The 12,346-nt window shown below is 45.6% G+C and overlaps 1 protein-coding gene across 1 annotated transcript in view; it reads left to right on the top strand.

The window, feature by feature from the left end:
• The window catches only part of LOC114024071 (obscurin-like), a 291,936-nt gene that overhangs the window by 287 nt on the left and 279,303 nt on the right, over window positions 1-12,346 (top strand). The window contains 1 exon segment of the mRNA XM_027836906.1: window positions 23-1,049. Within this exon segment, the coding sequence (XP_027692707.1) occupies window positions 23-1,049 (1,027 nt within the window).

The following is a 12,346-nucleotide window of genomic DNA, read 5'->3' as shown; positions in this document are numbered from 1 at the left end:
CTGTGTTTTCCTCCTTTCCCAGGAAGCCAAGATGTCTTACAACACCTTCAGCGGGGCACCCCGCTTCCTCACCCGACCCAAGGCTTTCCTGGTGTCAGTGGGCAAAGATGCCACCCTGAGCTGCCAGATTGTGGGCAACCCTGTACCGACGGTCAGCTGGGAGAAAGACCAGGTGCCCGTGGCCCCCGGCGGGCGCTTCCGTATGGCCGAGGAGGGTGACGTGTACCGCCTGACCATCGTGGACCTTACCCTGGAGGACAGCGGCCAGTACATGTGCCGAGCCCGCAACTCCATCGGAGAGGCCTTTGCGGCCGTCAGTCTCCAGGTGGGCGAGGACACCATGCGAGCTGAGCTGGCTCCCTACTTTCTCCTGCGGCCAACATCGATCCGGGTGAGCGTGGGAGAAGATGCCACCTTCCGCTGCAGGGTGCAGGGCAGTCCCCCGATGTCTGTCAGCTGGACGAAAGATGGCCGGCGGGTGGGCGAACCATCGTCCCCCGATTTCCACCGAGTGCAGGTTGAGGCTAAGGGTGAAGACAGCTCCCTGCGGATCCGGGGTGCCCGTCCCCGAGATGGAGGCACCTACACTGTCTTGGCAGAGAACCCTATTGGGTCTACCAGTGCCGCTGCTGCCCTCGTGGTAGACGAGAAGGCCCTCCTGGGTCCCAGGGCTGCTGATGCCTCCTCTGGGACGACTGCCCTGCTCAGCCACCTGCAGAAGCGGAGGGAGGAGATACGGTCGGAAGGCACCGGTCTGAGCTCCGGTTTGGGGCGCTGGACCAGTGGGGGCACACGCACGTGCACTGTGACTGAGGGCAAGCATGCTCGCCTGAGCTGCTACGTAACTGGGGAGCCCAAGCCTGAGACTATATGGAAAAAGGACGGGGAGGTGGTGGTGGAGGGCCGGCGGCACATGATATATGAGGATAAGCAGGAGAACTTTGTTCTTAAGATCCTCTTCTGCAAACAGACAGACAATGGGCTCTACACGTGCACAGCCTCCAACCTGGTGGGGCAGACCTATAGCTCTGTGCTGGTGGTGGTGAGAGGTGAGTGAGTGGGCTTTCTAAGTCCCCTTTGAGACAGCCTGGAAAGGAGTCCTGGCCTGGGAGTCACGAAGCCTAGAGTTAAGTCCCAGCTCTGACACTTAGGTCCCTTCTCTCATTCACCTCCGTTAATAATACTTATAATTTCTCCATCACAGAGTTGGTGTGAGGAAAGTACTTGGTAGGCAAAGCCCCAGAGAAATGGGAATAATTGTAATTTTTCTACCCCTGTCCCTCCCTCTTTGCCCTTGAGGCCAAACCCCCTCCTCCGATTCTCCTCATCCTCCTCTGTCCCCCTACTCCTAACTCTGTCCCTCTCCCTAGGGAGAAAGAAGAACTGATTCTTTTTATTTTTAAATTTAATTTATTTTTCAAATTCTTTAATTTTGATTTATCAACAATCACTTCCATAAGCTTTTGAGTTTTAAATTTTTCTCCCCCTTCCTTCCCACCTCCCTCCCCAAGACGTCTGGCAATCTGATATAGGCTATACATATACTTTCCTATTAAACATATTTTCACATTAGTGATGTTGTAAGAATTAGAACCAATAGGAGGAACCACCAGAAAGAGGAAACAGAAGAATTGATTCTTTAGCATCCCTTCTCAGTCTTAAGAATTTAGAACCAGTGGTCTTCACTTCTCTCCATCTTGGCCCCACCCAAGAAGTTCTCATACCCTACTTGAGTTAAAAAGACAGCATGGCACGGTTGGGGAAAGCTGCTGGTCTGGGAGCCAGGAAGGCTGGCATTCACTCCTGGTGCCTACACTGGCTAACCATGTGACCCTGGGCCAATTACCTCACCTTGGATTCCTTCTCTGTGAAATAAGGGCAATAATATTTACACTAAATACTTCACAGGCTCATTATGCAGAAAAAGTGGTTTATAAATCTCAAAGAAATGCAAGTTATCATTATTTTTTTTTAGCCCTGTAGGTCACATATCCTGACCAAATATGGGAGACAATGTCAGGGTGACAGTATCCATCACTTCAGATTGAGGAATCAGGCTTCCCCTCTATGAATCACATTGTCTGGGGATTATGAGTCACCCTGGTGACAAGGGAATTATTACCATTCCTCAGGCTGGGATAGGGATTAGGAATGGAGAGGATGAGCTGTGAGTTATTATTAGGTAGGGAATAGATTCTCTCAGCCTCATATAGAACATAGAATGTCAGAACCAAGAAGGATCTCAGAACAGAGGATAGCAGAGTTGGGAAGGACCTTAGGACACAGAAGGTCAGAGTTAAGAAGGGCTTTAGAATGGAGAACATAGGATGTCTGACCTGGAAGGATTCTGAGAACATAGAAAGTCAGAGGGCAGGGAAGGATCTTAAAACGAAGAACATAAAATGCCAAAGATGGAAGGAGGCTTTAGAAATATTTAGGGTAACGCAAGGCACAGAATGTCTGAGCCCTTCCTCCCTCCTGGATCCTGTTGCCCTTTTACTGGATTCAGCCCTCTTTTCCTACAATAGTACTATAGTTCTTTTCCCCATAAAATCTTCCCATTTAACCAAATGTCTGTATAGTTTCCTGGCCTCAGTTTCCCTTACTGTCAGTCTGTAAGAGAAGGCAGAATGGTAATAGAGAAAGAAAGAGGCATATGGTGGTCAGAGCCCTAGACTGGGAAGCAGGAGGCCTGGGTTCTAGCCCTGGCTGTACCCCTGGTTTTTTCATGGGAAAGTCACTCCCTTTCACTGAGGCTCAATTTTCTCCATCTGCCAAATGGAGAATATTCCTTTCCACCTTGCCTACTTCTTAGTAGTTCGATGAAAAGCATGACTGAAATAGGGTTTTGGAAAGAGTGTGGAGGGTGCATTAAGAAGAGAAAGAAATGTTCCTCCTGGGCAGGCTGAGTCCAGCCTCTCGGACTGGGATGATCCTAATTCCCTTCCACAGTCTCTCACCAAGCTTTGACCGCAAGGAGCCATCAAAGTCCATAATCTTACCTCTAGTCTACACCATCCCCTATTCTCCCCTAATACTGACCCTTCAGTAGGTCGTTTGTCCTGGGGTGGAAGTAAGGGTAAGGATGAATAATCAGCCCTGGAAGGCCCGGGAACTCCTGTATGTCACACAGGGAGGAGATACAGAGAATAACAACAATAATAACACAGTTAAATAATCCTTTCCCCACAAATTGTCCTGTGAGGTATTTTTTTTTTTTCATTTTACAGATGAGGAAACTGAGGTTCAGAGTGAATTTTTATAAGTTTTTTAAGTGTCAGAGCTGGGATTAGAGCTCAGGCTTCTGGATGTCAAGACCCCTATTCTCAACGCAACCTCTTTCTCTGTGCTTCTGTGTGTCTCTGTTTCTCTCTTCCTTTCTATCCCTCTCTCTCCCTTTCTGTCCCTTTCCCTTCCTCCCTTAGAACATAGAATGTCAGAGCTGGGAGCATCGTGAGAACGTAGAATACTGGAACTGAGGACCTTAGAATCTAGAATGTCAGAGCTGGTAGGGGGCTTGGAGATCATCAATTATAAGCCCTTTATTTTATGGGGGGAGGGCTTCGTGGAGGAAGGGGGTTTTGAACTGGGTCTTCAAGGAAGGAGGACCTGGATTTTAGAGGGCTTAGCATGCCAGGCTGAGGGGTTTGGTTTTAACTTGCAGGCTGAGGGGGAGGGGCTTTTTGGCTTATAGGGGATCAGCTGTTTTCCAGGCTCAGGCAGGGCAGTATGAGAAGAGGCTGGGGCCCCAGCTGCACGGGGAGGGATTTAGGTGACAAGCCTCAGCCCAGGCTGAAGTGGTGGGATGGGCCTTTGGGAGAGATGGTGAAACTTTCCTTTCCTGGATGTTTTTCTGACAAAGGGCTGTGGGCATCCAGTGTCCTGGGCAACAGTGGGCAGAAAGACAGGGGGAGGGACGGGCGGCTTTGGGAGGTGTCCTGGGAGCAGCACCTGCTTCAGGGATAGCTGAGCTCACATGTCAGGGGTGGGGGTGGATTTGTATCTGGAAGAAGGAAAGAGGGATGGGGCGGAGGAATTGGGAAGGGCAGGGTCATCCCTTAAACTAAAACTAGAAGGTTCAACCCTGGCCCCAAAAGTTTGGGGGCTCAGACCATTGCTTCCACCCTTCTCCAGGAAAGGGCCTACAAAGCAGGACCTCTTCCAACCCCATCTTCATTCAGAATGTCCTCAAGGACGTGGCTCATTACCCTGGTTTGCCTGGGACACGGTCACTCTTGAGAAAAATGCATTTAGCTGTTGTCAAACTATTAAATATACACTCAGTAGTGGGGAGAACCTTGGTCTAGGGGCCAGAAGATTTGGGCTCTAGTTCTGGTTCTGCTATGTGACCTTTTTGAGGAAATCACTGCAACTTTCTGGGCCTCAGATCTCAAAATATCATGTTGGACTAGATCCGGACTTCTTAACCTTTTCTGTGTCCCCGACCACTTTGGTTGTCAGGGAAAGTTTATTGGCTCCTTCTCAGAATCATGTTTTAAAGTAATTAAATGAAATGCTAAATTTCAGTTAGAGGCTAGTGAAAATAAAGGTGTGATTTTTTTCCCCATCCAAGTTTACAGACCCCTTGAGGGACGGGGGTGGACTATGGACCACAGATTAAAAACTCTTGGATTAGATTATCTCTTCTGTCCCTTCTAGCTTGGAACATTCTCTGTTCTAGGTTCTGAGGTCCTTCTTCAGGTCTGAAAGTCTGTGATCTAAAGCTCTGATTATCTGTGCTCTATGTATCCCTTCCAGGCCTGGTGTCTTAAGCACCCTCCAAGCTCTGAGAGTCTAGGTTCTAAGTACCCCCAGAGCCGACATACTCTAATTCTCTGTGTAGTTTTTTATAGAATTTTTTATAGCTAAGTGAAGCTGGTAAAGGTGATGGGCGAGTCACTTCTTTTCAACAGACTCTTCCACAGGGCCCTTAGGCTATATATGGCAGCCTGAGAAGCTAGCCATTTGGGGGAAATTCCCACTAGGGGCTTGTTAGAAATCTGTGGTTTGTTAGGACCCAAATGCAGCTTGAGGTAGTACTGGATTCGAGCACCCTGCCTTGGGTCTCAAGCCTTGATGAAATGTGTATTTCCTTTCTGGGACACCAGCTTCTCTTCTTGGAATCAGTCCAGGGGCCCTGGGTATTCAGATCCAGGGCTCTTTTCACTACTTACTAAATAAACTGTCCATGATTTCTGACCCCTATGGGGGGTCAAGTCTCCAGGATCTCCAGACCTTTCTGGGTTCCTGAGCCAATTTGGCATTCTGGTTTTAGAGACCTTCTGCCCCCGATTCCCACTCATTGGTTCCACTATCTATCTGCCATTGCCACTGCCACCATCTCTGGGTAATCTGGTGTGGTTTCCACTTACCATTTTTCCTCCATTCTGAGTCTGCACATGTCCGAGTGTGAGAGGGTGTTTTCTAGAAGGGGCTAGAGAGCATAATAATACACAAAGGGAAGGTCGTTAGATGTGCTTGCATGAGAAGCCATCCAAGTTATAGATTAGGGTTCAGCTTTCAAAACTCCTAGAGGCAACATCATATAGAATGCTGGATTTGGAATCAAGGGAATCTGGGTTCAAATCCCTTCTCAGAAACTTACTGACCCTGGGAGATTCACTTAATCTTTCTGAGATTCAGGTCCCTCATTCCCCAAATGGGGATAATGCTAGCACCCACCTCTCAGGGGTGTTGTGAGATAACCCCTGTCAGGCGCTTTGCCAACCCTAAGGTGCTGCTATATAAATATGAGCTATTTTTATAAAATGAGGCTAAGGGCCCAAGATTTGATTTCCCCTTCTCTTGGCCTGGCAGCTTCCTTATAACACTGAATAAAAACATTCTTCTCTTCAGAATACCCCCAAGCTGAATTTTGGATTCACCCCACCCTGACTTGAGTTCATTGATCCATTCTCCCAACCCCAGGCTCATTCTCAGTCAGGCCTCCTGACTGGTTGGCAGCCTTGTGGGGTTCCATTCATACCACTGCTGATCCCTTGGCAGCTGAGAAACAGGAGATTTTTGAGCTGGGGGGGACCTCGAGATCACCCAATCCAATTCCTTAATTTTCAGCTGACGGGAGATCTAATTTCACCTCCCCCTCCAGCAAGAGATAAACAAAGAAATACAAACAAGTACATAGAACAGTTTAGGACACTTCAAAATCAGTGATCTAAGCTGATACCTAGGCCAGTTCCCCTCACCCTCCCTCCCTGTGATTACTCCATTCCTGTTAGGCTGTAGAAGCCTCAACCATAAGACTATGGGGAAGTTAATGGTGTGATTGGTGCCCAGTGGGTTTAGTAGTCTGGGAAAGCTTCCTGGTAGGGGGGGATTGATTTTAGATGGAATTTGAAAGGGAGGGAAGAAGAGTAGCTGTGAGAGCAGTCTGGGTAAAGGGATTGAGTGACCTGGAAGAAGGTTTGCTTAGGGTGAGAGACAGAAACTGCCCAGCCTTGTCCAAAAGTGAAGGAAAAAATTAGAGACTATTGGAGAAGCCTACTGGTAGAGATCTGATGCAAAGGTGCAGTCAGTAAGTATTTTTTAAAACAGAAGTAAATGACTTTAATGAGGTAAAATAACACATTAACATTAATTACTATTTAAATCTCTAAAAATTATATCATTTATTTATTTTTGACATTCTTTTCTTTTTATATTTTGAATTCAAAATTTTCTCACTTGCTCTCACCCCGCCTCTCTCCACTGAGAAAGCAAGCAAAATGATATCCATTATATATGTAAAATCATGTAAAACATTTCCAAATAAGCCATATTGCAAAAAAAATAATAATAAAGCAAGAAAGTTGTACTTCAATTTGCACTCAGTTCATCAGTTCTCTCTGTGTGGGTAGATAGCATTTTTCATCATGACTTCTTTGGAATTTTCTTCCATCTTTCTATTGATCAGAGTATCCAAGTCTTTTGCATTTGATTCATTATATTGCCATTACTGTGCACAATAATCTCCCGGTTCTTCTCATTTCACTTTGCCTCAGTTCATATGGGTCTTGCCATGTTTTTTTTTGTTTGTTTGTTTGTTTGGTTTTTGTCGTTTAATTTTTTCCCCTGAAACCACTCCTATTGTTATTTCCCACAGAATAATAGTGCTCACACAATCACATGCCACAACTTTTTCAGTCATTCCCCAATTAATAACTATCCCCTCAATTTCCAATTCTTTGCTACCACAAAAAGAGCTACTAAAATATTTTTGTACATATAGGTCTTTTTCCTTCTTCTTTGATCTCTTTGGGGTACAGAGCTAGTAGTGCTATTGTTGGGTCAAAGGGGTACACCCTGTTTTATAACCCTTTGACCACAGTTTAAAATTGTTCTCTAAAATTATTCAACTAGTTCATAACTCCACCAACAGTTTATTAGTGTACCTATTTTTCCCTCACCTTCTCTAGCATTTGTCATTTCTGATAGGTGTGAGGTGGTACCCCAGAATTGTTTTAGTTTGCGTTTTTCTAATCAATAGTGATTTAGAGCATTTTTCTTATGAAATTATAAGTAGTTTTGATTTCTTCTTCTGAAAGCTGCCTGTTCATATCCTTTGACCATTTATCAATTGAGGAATGGCTCTTATTTTTTTATAAATTTGACTCCGTTTCCTCCATATTTGAGAAATGAGCCTTTATCAGAGAAACTTGCTAAAAAATTTATTACTTCGTAGTTGATTTTAGCAAAATGTAGTTTTCCTGATTATCTTTTTAATTAGGTCTATTTTGGCTTTTGCATTGTCTGAGATCATGGTTACTACCTCTGCCTTTTTACTTCAGTGGATCAATAAGCATTTTTAAAGCATTAATGTGATCATCCTGTGATGGAGAACTCATTACTTCCTTGATGTAGTTGTTTTCATGACTGGGCAGCTCTAATCAGTGAATTTCCTTTACTCTGAGCTGAAATCAGTCTTTCTGTAATTTACTAGCTAACATAATAGCTGATATTTATATAGTACTTTAAGGCTTACAAAATGCTTTACATATAAGCCCTTTGGGCCTCATAGCAATCCTGTGAGGTAGGTATTATTATTATCCCCACTTGACAGATGAGGAAACTGAGGCAGAGGGAGATTAAATGACTTGTCCAGGGTCACACAGTTAGTGTCTGAGTCAGGATTTGAACTCAGATCTTTCTTACTGTAATGCCAGTGCTCTATTCATTGTATCTACCACCTAGTTGATATTTCTACTGTTTGTCCGATTCTCATTTCAGAAAAAAGTCTGATTCCTTTTTTACACAATAGTTACTTCAAATATTTGAAGACAGTGATAACACTCCCTCCTTGTCATCTTTTCTCCAGGCTAAATATTCCTAGTTCCTCCAATCAATACTTTCTTAGAATGGTACCAAATCCGGTCCTAAGCCTGGTCATCCACCTCTGGCCACAGCTTGTCAATGTGCTTTCTAAAATGTGGCATTCCTAACTGAATATGGCACTCTGGAATGTAGTCTGACCAAGACAAAAGACCACAGGACTAGCATGAGCTCTTTTGGCTGCCACGTTACACAGTTGACAAATAGTGAGCCTGAGGTCCACTTGAACCTACAGGTCTTTTTCACTTAAGATGTTTTTTAGATACATCTCCTTTAGCTATCCCTTCTACAATTGATTTTTTGTATCTGAGGGCAGGACTTGACATTTATAGTAAGAACTCCCATTTCTACAGCACCTTTAGGCTCGTGAAGAACTGTCTTCATTATAATGCTGTGAGTTGGGTAGGTTAAGTATTATCACTTCACAGAGGAGGAAGCGATGTCTCAGAGAAAAGGGGCTTGTTGTGGTCACCTAATTAGTACGTGTCTTCAGGCTCAATATTCTTTCTACAGCATCCTGTTCCTTTCTTTCTTTTTTTCTTGCCATCTGGTTAACTCCAGCTTGCCTTTCCAATCTGTTGAGATCTTTTTGGAGGGTGAATCTCTCATCCATGAATGAGTAATCCTGCTTCTAACTTTGTAGATGTACCTATAATGGTTCAGAAAGGCAGTCAAATTGCGCCCTATGTGAAATGTGGGTGTCAGTGCCAAAGGAGGCAATGACTTGGATTATTCTGAGGTGCTGGGCTCAACCAGCAACAGTCAACGCCTTTCCGCAGAGAATTTGGACTCCATTTTCTAGATAACTTCTTCCCAACAGGCAGCTCCTTCAACACACTTTCAGTCATCCAGTATTTAGTAGGAGAGGGCACAAAGAAACTTAAATAAAGACCCACTGTTTGAGGACACCTCTATTCAGCTCCAGCTCCTCCTCTGATGCCTCACTGGGGCCTGGGGGTGAGCCTGGGCTCTAGAAGGTTCTGCTTGCTGAGCACAAAATTTGCCAGATCTGAGTAAGCCTTGAGAACGTGGGGATCGATTATGTGGGTATTATCTGAGGATCATATTAACTAATGCTCATTATACCCGGGTTGGCCACCAGAGGAGAGATTTCTTGGGAAGAGTTTCAGTAGATGGAGTACCTTCCAAGAAAACGCCTAGAGGTGAGAAAGGACAGAACAAGGGATGGAGGACTGCCCAGAGTAATTGAAAACATAGATTCTTTGAAGAAAAGTGATATGAGAAAGGAAAGCTGGCACCAGATTGTGGAGGGCCTTGAATGCCAGGATCAACAGTTATACTTGAATCAATGGGCAGTAGGATATGAGAGGGAAAAGGATGAAGGTTTTAATGGATCAGTGCTGTAAGAAGATTACTCAGTCAGCACATGCAGGACGGATTGATGAGACCAATTAGGTTGTTATGATTCCCCAGGCGGCTTGATGAGGTGATGGTTGGGCTCAAGTATGTGAAGGCCTGTCCTGTGGAAGAGGACTTAGATTTGTTCTTCTGGGTCCCAGAATGCAGGACTAAAAGCAAAAATGGGGGGGGGGGATTGTAGAGAGGCAGGTTTAGGCTTGAAAGAAAGAGAATCATTCTAACAATTAGAGCTGGCCCAACGTGGAATGGGCTGCTTCTGGAGGGAGTGAGAGAGTGAGTTCCCCTCTTGTGGAGGTCTTCAGGCAAGGGTTGGATGGACCACCCAGTAGGGATGTTGCAGACTGGATTATTATATCATTAAGGGTTGGACCCAATGGCTTCTGAGGTTTCTACAAACCCTGGGATTCTCTAAGGGCCTGAACTAGGGTGACATGTGTGGATGTGAGTGCAAGGAGCTAGGAGAGATTCTTAGAAGTGAAGTTGGGAGATAGCACCCTTTGGCGCTCAATGGGAAAGAAATCAAAAGTCTATTCAGTTGAGAATGGAAGTAAATCCACCAATTAGTCAACAAACCCTTTCCTGAGTCAGCCATGATTGAGGGGGGAGGAGAGGAAGAGGAGGACACCAGATCCCTGCCCTGGAAGAGCTCGTGGTAAATTAGGGGCAAGGAGGCCTCAGTGTGGATCTCACCAGCAAAAGAACCAGAGTGTGGGCCATGGATGGCAAGTTCTGTAGGAGCTCAGAAAAGGGAAAGTCTCCGTGTGTTAGGCTGGTCAAGGAAGGAAGGACGTTCCCTTGGGACACAGGGATATGGGCCTTGCCCAGCAGTAGTGGTTCCAGCCTATCTGCCTGCTTTTTCATCCTCCTCCAGTCCAGTGCCCCCAGGTGCCCTGTTGTATTGTCTGCTCTTCTATATTATCTGCATCCTCAGTTTCTCAGAGTCTCTGGGGGCGTCCCTTCTCTCTTGTTCAGGCATTGTCTATCTCCCCATCTCTCTCTCCAATATTGCTTGTGCTCTCTCTCACCATCCCCTCTTCCCTAACTCTCTCCCTCTCCCCCTTTCTCATCTCTTTTTAATCTCTGGGCATCTCTCCTCTTATTGTCTCCTAGGTTCAGACCAATTCTCCAACCATATCTCTCCCTTTTTCTTTCTTCCTCTCCCTATCTCCCCATCCTTTCAGTCTCTGGAAATCTCTCCCCCTCATCTCTCTCTTTTCTTTCCCTTTGTGGATATCTACTTCTCCTTTATCCCAGTATCCATTGTCTGTCAGGCTCTGGACATGTCTCTTTCCACCTAGCTCCCTTATCCATCTCAGGCTCTGGCCATCTCTCCCCAACCTGTTATCTCTCCTGTTTCTCATTTTGTGTGACTGTGTCTTCTTATCTCTCCTTAGCATCTTGGGCTTTAGGCACCTTTCCACTTCTTCCTTTGCCCCACACCCATTTTCAGTCTATCTTTACTCTGTCTCTAACTGTGTGGGTCTCTCCCTTATCTCTTTCCTGTCTCTGGGCATCTCTCTCCTCATCATCTCTCTCCCTCCCTCCCTCCCTCTGTGCTTCACCCCTTCCCACCCCACGATCTCTCAGGATCTGAAAACGCTCAGCACCCACCTCTCCCTCTGTCCCTTCTCCACTTCGCAGCTATTCACCTTCCCTTTCAGTGTCTGAGTGTCTCCAACATAGCTTTCCCAGATCTCACTCTGTACGTGCCAATCTTTCCTGGAACCGAAGTTACAGGAATTTCTCCCCATCTTTCTCTGCCTCCCTTCCCCACTGCCTTCAATCAACGATTTCTCTCTCCTCCTTATCTCTCTCCTCTCAGGCTCAGGACGTCTCTCACCACCCATCTTTATATCCCCAAACTTTCCACCACTGTCCGTCTTACTCTGGAGCCTTTGGGCTTTGAGGATATCTTCTCTCCTCCCCCCCCCTCACTAGGGGTCTTCCCCATCCTGTTAGAGACTCCAGGTGTTTCTCACACTGTCCATTCCCCCAGGGCCTCCCCTCCCTGCTTCAGTCAGTAGGCATTTCTCCTGTTTTTCATTCTGTATGTGTCAGATTCCTGACACTGTGGATGAGTCTGCTTGAACGCAGTAACTCCCCAAATACCATCATCAGCTGAGTTTAGCACTAATGATTCACAAAGCCACTAGCAACACACACAGATAATCACAGACCATTAGAGCTGGAAGGACCCACAGAATCATCCAGTCCAACCCTCTTTATTTTACAGAGCAGGAAACTGAGGACCAGAGTGGGGAAGGTCACACACAGCATATTCCTTATCTTTTTTCTTGTCTCAGCTGAAAAATGGGGATAATAATAGCACCTACTTCCCAGGATTGTTATGAGGATAAAATGAGATGTTTGTAAAGCATTTAGTACACATAGTAGGCCCTTAATAAATCTTTCCTTCCTTCCTTCCTCTTTTTTTCTCCCTCCCTCCCTTTCTTTCTTCCCTTCTCTTTTCCTTCCTTCCTTTCACTTTCCCTTCCTTCCTTTCCTTCCTTTCCTTTCCTTCCTTTCCTAGTTTCCTTCCTTCCTTCTTTCCTTTCCTTTCCTTTCCTTTCCTTTCCTTAGTTTCCTTCCTTCTTTCCTTTCCTTTCCTTTCCTTTCCTTTCCTTTCCTTTCCTTTCCT

The sequence above is a fragment of the Vombatus ursinus genome, unplaced genomic scaffold (genome assembly GCF_900497805.2).
Source record: "Vombatus ursinus unplaced genomic scaffold, bare-nosed wombat genome assembly UNPS02014820.1, whole genome shotgun sequence".
Lineage (NCBI taxonomy): Eukaryota > Metazoa > Chordata > Mammalia > Diprotodontia > Vombatidae > Vombatus > Vombatus ursinus.
This window is presented reverse-complemented; position numbering and strand designations above follow the sequence as displayed.